This window comes from Helianthus annuus, chromosome 8, assembly GCF_002127325.2.
Source record: "Helianthus annuus cultivar XRQ/B chromosome 8, HanXRQr2.0-SUNRISE, whole genome shotgun sequence".
Taxonomy (NCBI): domain Eukaryota; kingdom Viridiplantae; phylum Streptophyta; class Magnoliopsida; order Asterales; family Asteraceae; genus Helianthus; species Helianthus annuus.
Window position 1 is genome coordinate 153,389,908 of NC_035440.2, and position 19,447 is coordinate 153,409,354.

Genomic DNA, 19,447 nt, shown 5'->3' on the forward strand with positions numbered 1-19,447 from the left:
CATTTGTTGGATTGAATGTCTAAAGAAGCGCTTTTATCATGATTCATATGATTGTCTAAAAAAACGCTTTTATCATGTGTCATCTGATTGTCATTCCAAATAACTAGCAGAAGAACCCGACACGTCTTCTATGATGATCCGAAACATTCCGAATAACTACACAATGTAAACGTGGAATTTGTAATGATGTTTGGGAATTAAACGCATGTAGGTGACAAAACAAGGATCGTTCTAATAGATTAAAGAGATTAAACCATGTCCAAGATATAACCGTTTTTTAACCATTTTTTACCCTAAGAAGTAATTGCAAGACTGTTTGTCGGGCTTCCAATGCTCACACAGGGTAATAAACAACACTGATATGAACACATACCAACAGCTTTATCTTGAGTCCACACATGCATTTAATTCAATCAATCATATCAATACATCATTACAAATTATCAAAACTTGAAACAAACAAACAGTGAAAGTTATCAATACATCTGCTTCGTGAATCTGAATCTAAAGTAAACTTGCCCCTTTGACATACCGAAGTAAGCAAACTTTTTTACTTTGAAACAAATCTCATTTTACATTTTCTATACCCATCCCCGCGTTGATAGCTTCCGTCCTGTAGCCGACTTTTTTTACTTTGAAACAAATTCCATTTTTGAGGAATACGGGCCGTATAAGATTATACGGCCCGTATACAATAACTGTATACATTGTATACGACCAGATAACTTATTTTCACATGGTGTATACGGGCCGTATAAGGGTATACGGCCCGTATACACCATGTGAAAAAAAGTTTTTCCATGTGTTATTATTAGGACCCTTTTAAAAAAGTGTTTGGATTAGCTTATAGGGTGGGAAAAGCGAATAAGTCAATAAATTGTTTTTTAAAAAATGTTTGCCTTAGCTTATTGATGTAAAATGACTAAAAGGGATATTCTTTTATAAGTCAATAAGTTAAAATAGGGGTAATATGATAATTTGGTTTTTGAAAAGTTAAAATCCTCAAAAAATCACAATTAACTTCTCAAAAATAGTTTTGTCTCCTATGCAAAAGGTTATTTTAAAAAGTCCTTTTAAATTTGCCGAACACAATATCTCCTAATTAACCTTTTAAAAAAGCTATAGCTTTTTCTTTAAAAGCTAATAACCTTTTGAAAAAGCTATAGCTTTTTTTTTAAAGCTAATAAGTCAATAAATTGGTTCGTTTAGCCAAACATGCCCTGAGTGTGGATTTGAAGTTCACAGCTCTGTTTGTTCTGGAAATTTCCACCGCCACAAAACGCCATCTTCTACAAATAATTCAGAGGCAAAAACCCTAGGTTTGTTTTTTTGTTGAATTTTGATCGATGGATGATCGATAATGCGTGAATTGCGTAGCGGAGGAAGACCAGAAGAGGAGACGAATGCTGTAAGATCGATAAAGGAGGAGAAGAAGAATATGGATGACTACGATAGCGCAGGCCCCAGTGGCGATAAGGCTTTCGCTGCTCAAGATCATGAACCTACCACCGCTCCACTTCCAGAAAAGGTACTATATACATACAATTCAAAGTCTTGTTGTTTTATTAATAACCTATTATGATTATTGGATGGATGGATTTCTGCTAATATTCAATACCCCGATGCTTCAGTCACTAGTATTTAAATACTATTTACGTTTTGTATTTTAATGATTAATCTCTTAAACTTTACCTCATACTGATTTTAGACACTAGTATGAGAGGCCTTGTTGATATAGCAGTTGTTTTAAGTTTAACTATTTGTGAGGAGGCAGGCAAAGATGAATTTTTTGGTTTGAGAACAACGGTGAATTTTTTTTTTTTTTTTTTTTTGAAGCTTTGTTCTTTATGGTCTCTATAATTTATGCCCTTGAGTACTTTCAGTTTAGCATTTTTGTGTCTGTACTGGTAGTTCATAATGGTACCTAGAGATGAGATGATAAGTATAATTTTGTGTGTATTATGTTATCTAGCATTTTGTATTCTTTCTTGTATTGTGCTGTAGGAATTGTTGCTCTGGTAAAAGTGTTGCATATATTGGTGTGATATGCTTAACCTGTTGATTAGATTAGAATACAAAAGTTTTGGAGTTGGAGGGTGGATCGTGTCACTCTTTGGAGGCAGCTTTTATTGGCATTTGGCTTGTAAATGGTTGTTTAAATTAAAACAGGAGGAAACAAAAAGAAGGGGGAGCATCACCAGCAGCAACCCACTTACTTTCAAACCAATGACACTCTATATGATTTGTAGTGAACCCAGAATGATATTTTGTTGTGATGCCACATAAGTTATTCTTTTCTTTTGTGAAGAAAGCTTTCTACAAGGATTGTGATTATTACTCACTTTTGCATTCTGTATGCTGATTGTCAACCTTTGTTTTCTACTATAACAGGTTCAGGTTGGTGGTTCCCCGTCATATAAGATTGAGAGAAAACTTGGAAAGGGGGGGTTTGGACAAGTATATGTGGGACGCCGTATTAATGCACCAGTTCCTCATGAAAGAACTGGTTCTGGAGCTGTAGAGGTATCACATTCACATGCTTGCTGTCATTATGCTAGTGGCAAGAATGAATGAATGTCATCTAACCTATCATCTATGATCCAAACTGAATTATAGGTTGCATTGAAGTTTGAGCACCGTAGCAGCAAAGGATGTAACTATGGACCGCCATATGAATGGCAAGTTTACAAGTAAGTCAACCAATCTTTTTATGTACATTTTCACGTTCTCGTTGTTGCCATAGCCAATTGGTAGCTAAAGTAATTTTCTTGACTGGTATTTTTAGTGTTCTTGGTGGAAGTCATGGTGTGCCACGTGTACATTTCAAAGGCAGACAGGGTGATTACTACATAATGGTATGTCTTAAGTCGACTGTGTTTTTCTATTTCTCAAGTGGATCATGGTAGCTAACGTTAATAATGTTTGAAGGTCATGGATATGCTTGGACCTAGCTTATGGGATGTCTGGAATAACAACTCACACACGTAAATCCGATTTCATAATGACTCAAGTACACACAAACAATTAACCAATTGCCGTCTTCTGATGCAATGCTTCTTTATTTCTCATGTTTAGGATGTCGATTGAAATGGTTGCATGCATAGCTATAGAAGCCATCTCCATATTAGAGAAAATCCACTCCAGAGGGTAGGCTTTATTTAACACTTGTTTGCGATGGATACACATGGTATATAATGTTATATTTTCAGGTACGTACATGGTGATGTTAAACCTGAGAATTTCTTGCTTGGTCCTCCTGGAACGTCAGATGAGAAAAAGCTGTTTCTTGTTGATCTTGGTTTAGGTATATTGTATATCGTTTTTTTTTGGGTTTTCTTACATCGCATATAGTTCTAAAAAATTGTTGCAGACAAAATCTAAAACATTTGTTTTATTATATGAAGCCACCAGGTGGCGAGATGCATCATCTGGACTGCATGTTGAATATGATCAGCGACCGGATGTGTTTAGGTATGTTGGTGACATCTTTTTGTATTTTATTCAATCATTAATTTTTGATAATTATTTGTGTATTGATATTATTATTATTATTATTATTGAAGGGGAACTGTGCGGTATGCAAGTGTACATGCCCATCTTGGTAGGACAGGAAGCCGGAGGGATGATTTGGAATCCCTTGCTTATACGCTTGTATTTCTTCTTCGCGGTCGGTTACCATGGCAAGGATTCCAGGTTGGTTCTCAACTTTGAATGGTCTTTTTATGTGTGCGCACCTGTCTGTTTATACATATTTGTAGCCATTTGGTATTCTTAGATGGCGGTTCAAAATCTGCAGGGTGAAAATAAAGGGTTCCTTGTGAGCAAGAAGAAGATGGCAACTTCTCCGGAGACACTATGTAGCTTCTGTCCTGCCCCATTCCGGAATTTTGTTGAATATGTTGTTAATCTTAAGTTTGACGAGGAACCTAATTATGCAAAATATGTTTCCCTTTTCGATGGGATAGTTGGTCCGAATCCAGATATTAGACCCATCAACACCGACGGTGCTCAGAAGGTACATACATGGTCTTTTCTTTGAACCTGAAATGTATTAGGAACTCAACTCTTCTGTCTTGACGTATGCATGTGTTAGCTTATTGGACACAAGCGGGGAAGATTGACAATGGAGCAAGAAGATGATGAACAGCCAAAGAAGAAGATCCGCATGGGGATGCCTGCAACTCAGTGGATAAGCGTATATAATGCTCGTCGCCCCATGAAGCAGAGGTATCAAACTTAAATTTCTTTCTTTCTTATAATCATTGCCATCTGTTACCATGGGTACGTTCGTTGTGTTGTAGGTATCACTATAATGTGGCAGAAGTGAGGCTTGCTCAACATATACAAAAAGGAAATGAAGACGGGTTACTCATCAGTAGTGTGGCTTCTTGCTCGAACTTATGGGCTCTTATCATGGATGCAGGCACTGGATACACCTCTCAAGTTTACCAACTGTCTCCCTTATTTCTTAATAAGGTTCGGTTCTTCAACCCCTGTTCTTGATCTGATATTTATACACATTGGGAGACAACTAAACTAAGCGTTTTGTTTGTTTGTCTGTCTGTTTGTTTTTTAATTAAAGGATTGGATTATGGAACAGTGGGATAAGAACTATTATATCAGTGCAATAGCCGGTGCCAATAATGGGAGCTCCTTGGTTGTAATGTCAAAGGGTAAGCGTAATTACATTTTGGGTTTTTAAAGGCTTCTTCCAGTGTCCATTTTCTAGTTTTCCATCGTGTTCCTGTTTTGAAATGTAGGTACTCCTTACCTTCAGCAGTCGTATAAAGTCAGTGAATCGTTTCCGTTCAAGTGGATAAATAAAAAATGGAAAGAGGGATTCCATGTGACTGCTATGGCAACTGCGGGAAATAAATGGGCCATTGTTATGTCCCGTGGTGCTGGATTCTCTGAACAGGTAGGTACCGGGTCATTTCTAATATTTATGTTGTAGAGCAAATCTCTAATCTAAGCGAAGCCCATGTTATTCCAGGTTGTGGAATTGGACTTTTTGTATCCAAGTGAAGGGATTCATAAAAGATGGGATGCGGGGTATCGGATAACAGCAACTGCAGCTACGTGGGACCAAGCTGCTTTTGTTCTTAGCGTACCAAGAAGAAAACCCGCAGATGAAACACAGGAAACTCTGCGGACATCAGCTTTTCCTAGTACACATGTCAAGGTCAGGTTTCCCCTTCTCATCAGGCAGTCGTGTCGGTCTGATGGTTTTAGCAGTGTTCATAAACTTTGAAACTGATCCAACTGCCTAAACCCCTGGTTTACGATTTATACATTTTGGTTTTGACAGTTTTACAGTTCGGTTTAAAGTTTGGAAACCGAACTGGCTCTTTAGCCTTTTTTCTTCGTTTTGATGAACCATCTTTGGTATTTTAAAGTTTCAAACTAATGATTTTGAAAAAAAAAAAAAAACTGGTTCAATCTGCCAAAACCGAACCCTTAAACCAACCAGTTTGGCTTCTACCCGCTCAATCTGGTTGGTTTGGTTTTCGTTTTTCTAAGCCGTAGTTAGTCGATTGGATCTTTTCGTCAAAACCCATCCTTGAACATGTCTATGCTTGATTTCTTAAGTTTGTTTGTGGTCTTCTACTGCAGGAAAAATGGGCAAAGAATCTGTATATTGCTTCTATGTGTTATGGCCGAACAGTCTCATGATCGGTCACAGTCATATATATATATATATATCGACCGATTAACCGCCTACTACTTTCAAGCGGAGGTCCATTTATATTTGCCAAATAGTGGTAGTACTAACATAACGTAATTGGGCTTTGTTTTTATAATCGTTGAGATAATGCTTCTTAGTTGCCAATCAAACTGGTACATGTCCTTTGAACGATAGTCATTTTATCGAAGGGTTGTGCACATGCTTTACATAATGTTTGAATCGAGTTCTACTAGCTATTCTATCATGCATTTGTTTCCTGTCTGTTGTGTTGCACTTGATCCTGGGTTAAGACCTCATTTGTGTTGTCTCAGTAGTCAACAGGTGTAGTAAAATCAGATTTAAGGATGCTTGGGATTGTCACAATGGGTTGTTTTAACACTAGTTATTTTGGTTTGGTTTAAGATCGGTTTTGACAAAAAAAATAATAAAATAAAAGAATAAATCTGATAGACGCTAGGTGATTTCTGGGGTGTCTCGGTGTGTGGCAGGGATAGTGGTGATCTTACTGAACAAACAGAGTGCGGTTCAATGGAGACATGGGTAAAAGGTTCATGTTATGCTTAGAGGTGCACAAATCGTGTTTTTATTGTACCGGGTTCGAGTATGATTTGGTATTGGAAAATCAGGTGTTAAAGAGAAACCATGTAGGGTTTGAGTGTATGTATTGAGGAGAAAAATCTTACTTCAGGTATTCAGGTTTGGGTATTGGAAGCAGGTATGGGTCAGGATATTAATAACCAGTTTTAAAAATTGAGTTCTTTTTTATTATTATTATTATTTTACGTAAAAGTATATTAGTTTAAAGATATATTTGGTTTGTAATTTGAAAATATAATTAAAAAATTATAATAAAATAAATTCACACTAACAAATTATTTGCTTTATAATGTTTTTAGACTTAACTATAAGTGTTGCAAAGTAAACATAAAAACATACTTTAAAAGTTCGGGTACTAAAAAAAACTGTTATCGAGTATAGGTTATAACCGGGTTCGGGTATATTGTATGACCAGTTTTAGGTGCAAATTGGGTACAATTTCGGGTACGAGTATTGAGTTCAAAATGTATACCCTGTCCATACTCTATGGGTAGGGTTGGGTTTGGTTACGGGTATGAAATACCCGGGTACAAAAAAACCGGGTTTTTTTTTTCTCGGGTCAGATTCTGGATACGGATTTTTTGTGCACCTCTGGTTATGCCACCTCTTATACTCTTCTTTGATTATTGAATTATGATTCCCATCTTAGCGCCATATACCATCTCGTTTCACCCCTCCATCCCACCCTCTCATTTTTTTATTTATGGTTGTCACCTCAACGCCATATCATCATTTCCTCCCCTCCCTTCATCCCTAATCTATTTTATTCTCATCTCTTATCTTCACGCTTTGTTATCGTATATAAGATTCTAGGTTATACGCACGTTTTACACAGGTTAAATAAAGAAAATATCTCACGTAAGTAAAAGATGATGAACACCATATAAAAGTTATTAAAACCACCCATACAAGTAAGATTTTTATTTCTTTTTTTTGAAATTTAAAGAAAAACAGAAAAATCATGAAAGTAAATTTACACAATGTGAGGACCGTTTCGGTCTCGTTAACGCTCAGGTGACCTCAATAAAGCTCTTCATATTGTGCGGAATCCAATTGAAAAGTAGACATACACAAGATATCATCAATTAGCACCGATTTCATTAAGAAATATCAAGTACAGACCCTGAAATCAAACTGACAGCGCTCCGTCGTCTGAGTGCCAAAAGTTCACAAATGCTCACACCCACTCTCCTATTTATAGACCTTCCTATTTGAGCGAGTGAGCGTGGAACGACTGGAATCAGCCCATTTGTGCGAGTGAACTGAGTCTCTTCGTGCGAAGGGTTCCTTCGTACGAAGAGTACTTATACATTACAATCCCGACTTTCTAACATACAAATCTATTACATACATGACTCGATATGCTGACATAGGCAACAGACATCGTGTATCAACAATCTCCCCCTTGGATGTTGCCGTAGTCTAGATCGGTCTTCATTCTTCAATATCATTTTAATAATTTAACATTCTTTGCTTGGAAAAATTCTTCTTTAGATTTTTGACATTTCAACTCAACAATCTCCTCCTTAACTTGAGCTTCCTTTTCATTCGTCAACTTTTTATCTAACTCCCCATTTCTTTCAGCTTCTTGTTCAATTTCATTACCATTCAAATAAACATTTTAGATTCAGATTTTGAAAATTTCAAATCAAACTTTTATCAACATTTTCAAATTTCAAAATTTTTTTAACATTCTTCATCAGCATTAATAACCCTCTCAGATAACAAAGTCCAAGTTAATGACCTTGGTCATCCGATTTGTCTACCATGTCAAAGTTACTAACCTTGGTTGAACATTTTCAAACAAACTAATATTTTCTTTCAATTTCAAGTTTCAACTTTTTTTGGGTAAAGGGTTACCCCGGTGAATCTATTAAAATGCAACCGCAATTAAGTACAAGTAATGAGGATGTGTTCCACACTAGTTCATATATAGGACATGCCCCATATATGTAAATCAAAACAAAAACCAAAGACCTATAGCACCCCATTTCAAGTTTCAACTTAATGAACTTTTATTCATTTCAAAATGTATTCAGCATATTCAGATTTTGAAAATCTGCACCCCATCATCGGTTGTTAAAACATAAGATGAAACAAAATCTTTTTGTATTATCAAAAACTTTATGCTAAAACACACCTAAAATCTTTTTGGTTTATCTCTGAAATGAAATAACTATGTACAAACATATTTACAGACATATTTTTTGTGAGTTTGTGTAAGAGGATCATATCAGTCTTTGAGACAAATCACTAACACCGTTGATCTGATTTAACTTTAAGCTTTAAACAAGTTCGCTTAGATTGTCAGTATGTTTGTCCACTTAAATTTCTACACAAACTTCAATTGTTTCAAGATACGATATTAGATGTCTTAGAACTTACTTAACAATGTTTCCCACATCAGAATATACTCCCATATCAAGATTTCCTAGATTCAGTCTTACAGGTGAGTATGCCTAATTGATATCTGTATCTGGGTTAGTGCGAGGTCTTGAGAGCTCAGGTTAGTACCACCGTACAGACAAAGATATGAAGGCTCGACTTATAAGTGGTGTTCCATTTTGGAATCTTTTGACTGCTATTGTAATATCTTTCGATACTTTCAATTTTTGTGCAGTTTTCGGGTTTAAACAAAAGTATTCTACAAGTTCTAGGTCATTGCTGACGCAAAATCAGAAGAACTTGTATACTACCCCAGATATCAACTAGTTATAAAGACCTAGTATCTCAGAATCAGGCAACCTCTCAAACGAAATTGCTGACACGGTTGATTCCTCTGACAATCTGATCTCCCCGGAGGATACTGGTGATCAGAACCTTAAGTTTGCTGATGGTGAAAAGCAACAGTCTGATGCTGAAAAGCACAAGTCTCCTGCCGCCGCGAAGGTTTCTGGTTCCGCTTCTGGGGGTGCGGGTTATGAAGGACCCCCTATTCAGCCTGGAGAGTCTGAATTGGAGTTTTACTTCCGCACCTATACGGAGGATCGGAGTACGAGCTACCACCGACCCCCCTGAAGTGTTATGCAAGGGGATGATATTTCAAGTGATCCTTCTGCTTGTAAGGAGATTTTGGGTGGCTTGGGCACTCCGTTTGAAGTTAACCGTGCCCGTGCCTTGCCCCGTGAGCTCCGTATCAACCAACTCTCCTCCATGCTTGTGGGGAGTTCCATAATGGTGAATGCCATTATGGAAGATTACAAGGTGCTGGGGCGCAAGGAGGAGGAAACTGCTCGCTTGCGGGCTGAGGCTGAAGAGTTGGTGAAGGCTGCTCGTGAGGGTGCGGAGCAGCTCAAAAGGGACAAGGCTGCCTTTGAGCAGCATAAGAAGACTGAGGAGTGGGCTGCAACTGCTGGCCTTAAACAGGTTCATACTCTCGCCAAATTGCTCTCTGATGAGTGCAAGAGTTGGAAAGAAACCCTTTCTAATGAGCGCAAGACATGGAAAGAATCTTGGGCCAAACAGAATGAAACGTTGTTTCGTGTTCGTCAGGAGCTGATTAATGTCAGGGCAGCGAATGCTGCTTTGGTCAAGGAGAAGGCCGCAGCTGAGGCGGTTGCCAAAGAGGCTAAGGAGGCTGAGTCCCGCATTGCCAAGGCTCTTGAAGATGCAAAGGGAGCAGAGGTCCACGCTGCCAGGGCACTTGAGGAGGCAAATGCTGACCGTGCCAACTTAAACAAGACTGTTGAGGGCCTCCAGATATGAGTTGTTTTTGCTCTTGAATTTGTCTCTCTTTCATAAGTATGTTTATATACTTGTTTTCTTTGTTTGTTGAAAGGCTGAAGTGCAGAACCGCGTGACCATCCTTGCGGATGTCACTGCCCGCGCAAATGAAGCTGAAGCGCGGGCAAGGGAGGCTGCTGAGGCTAGGGATAGCCTTGTTTCTTCATTCAATCAGCTCAAGGACGATCGCGAGTGGATCCATGATCACGGTATTGGGCATGTAAGTATCCGGTGTCTTTGCTTTTGTTTATGTTTGCCTATGATAACCTTATTGCTTGTGCTTTGCAGATTGTTAAGGCTATCATTGATGCACCTGACAACGCAACTGGTGTAGATTTGATTAGGGTGCGCGCTCGGGATGCTGGTTTTAAAGCTGGCTACAACCGCTGCATCGGTCATATGAATATTCTGGCCCAAGGCAAATACACCGATGAAAGGTCCGGGTTCCATGGCGTGGATACCGAAGGGCGTCTTGCTGCTGCTCTTGCAGCATACAATGATATGACCATTTCCGCCCTTGAGGAACTTGACAAATGCTTGGACGCAAAAAACTATGTGGACCGCTTGCGGTTGTTGTACGGTGATGATGATGAAGAGGAGGAAGAGACCGGTGGTGATGGAACGGGTGGTGCTGGTACCAGCGGTACAAAGAAGGACTAGGTTGGCCTGCGTGCCTTTTTGTTTCCTTAATGTAAATGTTAGAACTTTATGTAAATCCTTTGTACACCGCGTAGGTGTAAGAATTTTTTGAATATAAAGTTTAACTGTTTTTGTTCAATTTGTACAAGTGTTTTTACTACTTGCATGTTTGAACGTGTATATGCAGAACTCTACACGTTGTAAACACGGTTGAGTATACTCTATACCTTTGTCGTATGAGCATTAGTCAATTCCTGTTTTTGTCCCGTTAGGGTTTAGGAATTGTGTAGGCTTTGCGAAACCTATATGTGCGTATCCAGCCGGATAGACATTTAACGTTTTGCCGTTGTTAATCTATTACAATATTTGTGTGTGGTTACCACTTTGTGTGGGTATCGCGAATGAAGATTTGCCAATCTGTTTTTGCAGATACCGCAAAGTGGAACACGCATTTGTAATAGAAGGAAATAAACAATATTGCATTAAATCGTTCATTTATTTATTTGCAAATGGCCTGCGGCCTGATAGGTTACATGGAAAATGCAAAAACATGGCTTACATGTAACAGCGTCGAAGCTGTTGTGCATTCCATGTGCGTGCGATAGGTTCGCCTTCTAACGTTTGCAGCTTATACGTGCCTTTGCCCAGGACTTCTTGGATGAGGTAAGGTCCTTTCCACTTGGGGGAAGTTTCCCTGGGCACTCAGCGTTAGATGCTTCGTTATCGCGGAGGACGTAGTCTCCCGAGTTGAAAGTACAAACGTGGACGCGTGAATTGTAGTACTTTTCAAGCTTGGATTTGTACTTGGCTTCATTGATGGCAGCGTTTTCACGCCTTTCTTCCAAGAGGTCTAAGTCAACCTTGCGTTCCGCATTGTTGTCTATCTTGTCGATAGCCAACATTCTGGGTGAGGGGAGACCTACTTCCGCGGGGATCACCGCTTCTGAGCCATAGACCAGGCTGAAGGGTGTTTCACCGTGACTTGTCTTTGGGCTTGTTCTATGGGCCTATAAGATGCTTGGGAGTTCATCGACCCAGCCGCGTCTGGCTGTTCCCAACCGTGCTTTGATGCCTTCGACTAAACTTTTATTGATACTCTCAACTTGGCCATTCCCTTGCAGATGCGCCACTGAGGAGAATATGTGTTCAATGTGTAGTTCCTCTAGCCATTTTTGAAACTCGTCGGCAGCAAAGTTGGTGCCGTTATCGGTAACGATGCACATCGGTAGACCGAAACGGCAGATGATATGTTCCCAAATGAATTTCCTTGTTATCATAGCGGTGGTCGAGGCGAGTGGTTTTGCCTCTACCCATTTTGTGAAGTAATCCACGGCCACTATGATAAATTTCACCGCACCTGGTGTGTCTGGAAATGGTCCCACCACATCGATTGCCCATTTTTGGAATGGCCATGCGGTAGTGACGGGGATCAGGTTGTTCTTGGGGCGCAAGGTCTTCGGAGCGTGCCGTAGACAATTAAAACACTTGCGCAAAACCTTAACCGCATCCAGGTGCATGCCGGGCCAGTAGTACCCGACAATTCATGATCTTGACCACCACCATTCGTGGGCCCGCGTGTATGCCACAGATTCCCTCGTGTATTTCTCTGATGAGGTATGTGGCATCTTGGGGGTCGACGCAGCGTAGGAGTGGCCCCAGGTATGATTTTCGGTGTAGAATACTGTCTCCCATTTGATAATGGCACGCTTTGTACTGCAACTTACGTGCCTCTGACTTGCTTTCGGGAGTAACACCTGATTGCAAGTATGCAATGATTGGTGTCATCCAGGATGTTGTACCGTATTGGATGACATTGACCTGGCGTAGGGGTACTGAAGGATTTTGTAAAATCTCGATGCGTATCTCCTTTGCCAGGTGTTGGAAGCTGGTGGATGCGAGTTTTGAGAGTGCATCCGCAGGTTTGTTTTCACTTCTGTTGATATGGCGGATATTGAAGGAAGTGAATTTTGACTTCAATTGCAAGGCTTGTTCGAGGTAGTGGATCATAATATCCCCTTTTGCAGCATAGTCATCGCGCACTTTCCCTGCAACCAACAATGAGTCGACGTGTGCTTCCAAATGCTGCACGCCGAGCTTGACTGCCAGACGTAGCCCTGCCAGTAGAGCCTCATATCCTGCCTCGTTATTTGTGCTTTTGAAGTCGAGGCGGATCGCATAGGTAAGCTCTTGGCCGTCGGGGCTGACCAGTCGCAGACCCGCACCTGCACCATCCTCATTGGATGCACCATCGGTATATAGTGCCCAGGTTTCTGAGGAGGATGGTGGTGGTGCAGGGTTTTATTCTTGTTCGCACTCTTGAATGCGATTCGCCGGTACTTCGGCAACGAAATCAGCCAGGACCTGGCCTTTGATTGCGGGGCGCGGCTTGTAGTTCAGCGTGTGTGCGCCCAGCTCAATTGCCCATTTTGCTAATCTCCCAGAGATGTCAGGTTTTGATAGGATCGAGCCGATCCTGTAGTTGGTTAACACCGTGATGATGTGGTTTGCAAAGTAACGTCGCAACCGTCGTGACGCGTGCACTAGTGCCAACACCAATTTCTCCATGATGGAGTATCTTGTCTCTGGGTCGTTGAGCATTTTGCTAATATAGTAGATGGGTGTTTGAACTCCCTCTCGTTCCACTATGAGTACTACACCTACCGCGTTGTCCGCGGCAGATAGGTATAAGATAAGTGGCTCGTCCTTGTGTGGTGCGGTTAGAGTTGGGAGTTGAATCAAACACTCTTTCATCTCCCGGAAAGCGTTTTCGGCCTCTGCGGTCCATTGGAACTGTTCCTTTTTAAGCAGTTCCACAGGGTTTTGATGAAAGGATAGGACTTAGCTGCATGATTGGCTAAGAACCTATTTAGTGCGGCTAGCCTGCCGGCTAGTCGTTGCATTTCTTTCATCGTGGAAGGCGATGGCATGCGCTCTATCGCCTGAACTTTTTCCGGGTTTACTCTGAATCCATCTTTTGTTACGATGAATCCAAGGAACTTGCCTTCCTCCATTCCAAACGAGCATTTCCCTGGATTGAGCTTCATATTGACGCTTCGCAGAGTTTGGAATGTTCTTTCAATATCGGTGAGCATGGTATCCTCTTCCATGCTCATGACGACCAGGTCGTCTATAAAGATTTCGACACTTTTGCTGATTTGGCCGCGAAAAGTGTCGTTCATCAGCTTTTGATAGGTTGCGCCTGCATTGCGCAATCCGAACGACATCTTTGTGTAGCAGTAATTTTCGGTGGGCGTACGGAATGCCGTTTTATCTTCGTCCTCGATTGCCATTTGTACCTGGTGGTAGCCTTTGTAACAATCGAGGAAACACTTCCATCGAAATGGTGCGAGGTTATCGACCTTCTCATCGATCTCCGGGAGTGCGTAACAATCCTTGGGACAGGCTTTGTTGAGATATTTGTAATCGACGCACATGCGCCAGCCCCCGGATGGTTTTTCTACCATGACTGGGTTGGACAACCAAGTCTAGTACTTGACTTCCCGCAGGATGCCTGCGGAGAGCAACTCTTTGACCTGCTCATGCATCGCCTCGTTCTTTGCGGATCCAAGGTGGCGTTGGCCTTGGATCACTGGCTTGATACCTGGCAAGGTATTCAAGAAATGTTGCGCAATTTCGCGTGGCACCTCTGTTATGTCTGCGGGTGTCCACGCAAAAATATCCTGGTTCCTGAAGAGGAGCTGGTTCAGGTGCGCTCTGATGTAGGGGGACAAGGCGTGGCCCAACGTGACCGTTTGCTCTGGTGATACGTGGTTGAAAACCGGTGTTCGTTATTGTGTAACTTTGTGTTTTTATATAAGTTTCAATCTTGAATGGCCTACTTTTAATAAGATTTGTGTTATGTAGGTTTAACGAAGTTTAAGGAGCTTTTCGGGAGCTTTACGAGTCACCGGGTCGAAAACCGGAGCACTGGGACGCATTACGGGTCAATCAGGAGTATAAGAGGCGAAAAAGCGGAGATCTCACAATGGAGAGCCCGTCGCCGAAGGGTCCAAGGCCGTCGGCGACGCCCCCTGAATATGCCCGTCGGCCAGGAAGTTCCGTATCCAGTCAATTAGGCCGTCGGCCGGTTATGCATTTTTGGGAGCCCGTCGGCGACGGGGTCAGACCCGTCGGCGACGGGTAAGGGTTTCTCAGAACGTGAATTTTGAGGTTTTCTTGGTTAAGCTCGAGTTTCATTGGTCCTTTGGCATTAATTTCGTAAGTTACACTCTAATTGAGTTTGAACTTGATCTCTTGGAGCCACAATTGAGGAGGCATCACCTACCATTCCATCTCTAATCCATATCTCAATCTCCACAACCCGGATTCATCATCAAGAATCAAGAATCATCTACCATCATCATTTACTCACCATCCAAAACCCTAATTCTCCATTTCATCATCCATCTCACCATCATCATCCATAAACCCCAATCATCCATCATTCCTTCATCCTTCAAGCTTCAAGATGACTTCATCCGCGTTCCAATCATCCGGTGATCACGCTTCTTCAACCATGAGCGGCTAATCATCTCGGTTTCACCCCCGTGTAGGTAGTTGTTAATTTTAGTGTTTCGAATTGTTCTTGTTTCAACTTAGTGACAATTTGTGTTTGGTTTTTGAAACTTTTGACAATAGTATTACATTTGTTACGAATTCGTGAATTGTCGAACGATGTTAAAAGTTATGACTTTGCAAAATGGTGATATGTAATTGTACATTGTCGTTGTTAGGATTTACTTGTGTTGATTACAAAGTGTCTTTTTGTCCGTTCTTCGGGACGTTGATAGCTAGTAGCACCTAAGTCACGGTACACTAAATCCGTTAATCGAATGCGTTTGAGTTGAAACTAAAACTTGTAGAAATCCTACGTTAACAATTACCGAAACCGGGCGTGATTCCTTTTTATTATTATTGTTCTAGTAACCATTTTTCTTGCAATCGTTAATTAGTAGTTGTTAATCATTCTCATCAATTCATTTAGTTAAAAATCATATCTCTCAATTAAACGAAAACACAAAATTATTCTAGCAAGCTTCATATATTGTGACACTTTTGATAATTCAATCGAATCCACACACAAACCACATACTCTTCGTGGTTCGACCCCTTGCTACCACTAGCTATTTATTAAGGGTAAATAGGGCTTATAAATCTTATCTTTGACCGGAGCGCGACACTCCGATCATCTGGGTGTCTCGCGTTGAGAACCCATTTTTCAGGTTGGGTGTTGGGTGTAGGCCTCGCCATCTTGGTTGGACGCAGCTCGTCCGCCGACATGACTTCCCTGCGTGTGTAGATTATCGCGACCCCCGTTTCGGTTGGGAAACCGACAGTAGAGTGGGGTACGGACGTAATCATGTTGAAGTCGCTTTGGGATTCTCTCCCGAGAAGCACGTCATATTTGGAGGTGTGAGGTAAAACCATGAAGTTCACCTCCTCAGTTCGTGTGTGCCTTCCGTTGGTGAGGCGCAGAGGAAAAGTAATTTGGCCCAGGGGGAAAACAGTTTCCCCTGCGAACCCGGCCAAAGGGTAGTCCACCGCTTGCAACCGATCCTTGTCTTCCTGATCGAACTGGTTGAAGCACTGCTCGTATATGATGTCAGAAGTACTGCCCGGGTCGATGAATAATCGCTCGGTGCAGTAGTGAGCCAGGTAACCTGTAATAACGACGGCGCGCCTGTCGCGCGGACCGCCTTGGACTTTTGGAAAGACGACTTGCTCGTCTTTCTAGTCATTGTCCGGTCTTCTCGCCGCCTTGCGCGGCCTTCCTTTGCCTCCGTTGATCATATGGGTTGAGGCCACATACATGGTCCTCTTACCCGCGGAGGTGCTCTCGTTGTGGGGGGTGATGCGCTTGGTTGGCTTTTGCGCGCCGGGCAACAGATGTTGCAGCTTCCCCTCCTTTAGGGCCCGCTCAATCTCCAGTCGGAGACTGATGCAGTTGTTTGTTGTGTGGCCCGAGTCCTTGTGATACTCACAATAGAGTGTGAAATCCTGGTTTTTCTTGGATTTCATCGGCTGGGCCGGTCGCAGAAATTGCGCGTCCGTAAGGAGGATGTTGCTTAGCGACTGGGTAATCTCAGTCCAGTTGCGGTCCCGAGACTCTTTCTTCGACGCCCGGTTTTCACGCTGGGCGTTGATTGTTGCCCTTGCGTCGGGCTGGTTGTTACGCGGGACGCACGGCTTGGGATCGCTGCCGCGATTCCATGTGTCCCGGTTGCGCTTGTTGTTACGCTTAGGTTCATGGCGGGAGGACTGGCCTTCCGCTTGGGGCTGTGCTTTTGCGAGGTGCGGTTTAAGGGACCGCTGAGTCTGGGCATATGTCTTGACTGCAGCCATGACATCTTCCCATTTCTTTGGCAAGCCTTCCTTGCCGGAGATGGTCATGACCATTTGTTCATCTTTAACGGTTACAATGAAATGGTTGCGTGCCATCTGGTTTGCCACGCCACCTATCTCCAGGCATTCTTTGTTGTAGCGGACGACAAACGACTCAAGAGATTCGTTTTCTCCGCGCCAGATGTTCATGACATCCATCGAGTCACGCTCGTGACGTCACTGTTGGCAAAAATGTGCGAGGAACTTTGCATGTAAGTCCTCGAATGAGGCCAGTGATCCTACTAGCAAAGAATCGAACAAAGCCCTGGCCAGACCCGTGAGGGTCTGGGGGAAAAAATGATACCAGGTGGGCTCGTCCCACCTGCCGTTGCACCCTGCGCCGATGAAGATGTTCATGTGATCGTTCGGGTCGGACGACCCATTGTATTTCCCAACGTTTAATGGGAATTTAGTGGTGGTGACATCGGCGTGGGCAATCTCCAGGGCAAACTTGGAGTTTTCGGTCACAGCCTTTGGCCTATAGGGTTGGTTCTAGTGGCGCTTTGCAGCGCGGAGATAGGTGGTGCGGGGTTGAGTGGGAGGAACATAGTTGCGTCCTCCCTGTCTACTGCTAGTAGCGTGCGACTCCCCGCCATACGTATGGTCGTCCGGATCGGTACGGCCATGTCCCTCTTGGTGGGATTGTGGTCCCAGCCGGCTCTGGATGCCGGAGCCGTGGTGGGCTGTAAATTGCCGCCTGTTTTCGCCATAAGGGCCTAGGCGGCTATGTACTGGGCCCCTGGTGCGAGACCCGTATGAGGAATCGTCCTCATCAATTGTGTGGACTTCACAGTAAGAGGAGCCGCGGTCTTCACGCCTGCTTCTGGAGGCTGGGTGCGTGGTGGCCCTGCGGTCGTACTGTAAAATACGACCCGCAGGGGTATGCGGTGTCGGGGTAGGTCCGACCGGTACTTGTATGCTGCGGCCAAGCTCTATTGTATGCTGCGGCCAGCAAAGCTTGTTGCTGGTCATACCAGGCATGAAGATTCATGTCTGGAGGAATCACATATGCGTACTGTGAAAGATCGTGTCCAAACGTAAGGGATGCGCCCCCTTGCGTTGATGTGCCAATATGGCCAGGATTTGGGACTTGAGGAGTGGTCCCCACAGGCCTTGGGTTTGCGGGGTTTAGGTTATCCCCGGTAGTGTTGTTTAGACGATCAGACATGATCTTTTGAGAGGGAGAGGGATGGTTAAAAAAGTGCTAAGAGTAGCGGTGGGCGCCAATGATGAAACAAAGGTTAACCGGGCAGGGTTAACTCACTGGTCTCGTCAAGAAGGGTTACTCCCTTCCTCTCGAGGATCGCTGGCTGGATCGTCCGCCGGTTGATCTCCTGCACAAGGAAACAAACCGTGACTCGTAACAAGGAGGATGGGGTGGGGGGTGCTCCTTGTTACCACTCTCCGGCGTGAGAATCAGTAATTTGCTTGGGAAGCAAAGTGTGATAGTAATTGTAGTGAGAGAGTTGTGAAAGATACCTCAAACTTGGTTTGGGGTTGGTATTTATAGCCGAGGAGTGAAGGAGGAGTTGAATGGACGGACTGACGACGTGCAGCCCTTATGCAGGTGTGTCAGGCTTGTCGGTTGTGGAGGTGAAGCCACGTCCTACTGCAGTGTCAGTCTGTTGCTTACGTGTGGTCTGACAGGCGACTGTCATTGGTGCCACTTGCTCTGTACTGTCAGTCCCACTTGCCTTGTGGGCAGGATGCGGTGCCGCGCCGCATCGCTACCTGCGGTAACTGCCGTTGTTCCCGCGTTGTCCTTCTGGCAAAGACTGTCGGATGCGGTGCCGGGCCGCATCGCAACTTGTGGTGACTGTTGCTGTTATCCAGATCCCTTATATTGATAGAAGTGTTCACAGGATGCGGTGCTAGGCCGCATCGCTATGCGTACACCATTTTCATACACTAGACGCGGTGCCACGCCGCATTGTTATACCGTTCTCATACTCCAGGTAAGTCCTCTTCCATCATTGGGCAGATTGGATTCGACCTCTGTGTTCGCGCGTGCCCGCACGGACATAGATAAGTCTTTAGCTAGTGGGGGTTTTAATAAGGGTAATGGTCACTCGCGGTCATGTTGACGCGAGATCTGGGACCATACCCCTTCAGTTATGTTTATATCTTGAAAAACAATTTTACTAAATGTACGAAATCTACTGGCACATCATCAGTGAGAGCGTTTAACAACTTTTAGCTTTGCATTTCTCTAGCATGTTGTGATAGTCCACTGATATACTATCATTTTCTCCTTTTTACACGAAAATTCTTTTGTCTTTTTTCATGTTTTTGTACATTTTCAAATTTTTAAATGTTTTTGTATTATCACTACATTTTCTCCCCCTAAATTTAAAAACATTTTAAAAAAAGAAAATGACAAACCGATGCGGTTTACATCAAATCGCCATCCGTTTCTGCTTC

General features: G+C 42.9%; 1 protein-coding gene across 1 annotated transcript; it reads left to right on the forward strand.

Moving 5' to 3' along the window:
* The first annotated feature begins 1,162 nt into the window (after nt 1–1,162).
* Nucleotides 1,163–5,930, forward strand: LOC110873670 (casein kinase 1-like protein HD16). Its single transcript, XM_022122661.2, has 16 exons — nt 1,163–1,528; nt 2,392–2,523; nt 2,617–2,690; nt 2,786–2,855; nt 2,929–2,984; nt 3,076–3,147; nt 3,210–3,304; nt 3,405–3,471; nt 3,564–3,693; nt 3,797–4,015; nt 4,094–4,227; nt 4,302–4,476; nt 4,583–4,673; nt 4,761–4,918; nt 4,994–5,182; nt 5,614–5,930. The coding sequence occupies exons 1-16, from the start codon at nt 1,361–1,363 to the stop codon at nt 5,671–5,673; spliced, it is 1,890 nt and encodes a 629-aa protein (XP_021978353.1). The 5' UTR covers nt 1,163–1,360; the 3' UTR covers nt 5,674–5,930.
* Nucleotides 5,931–19,447: the final 13,517 nt, after the last annotated feature.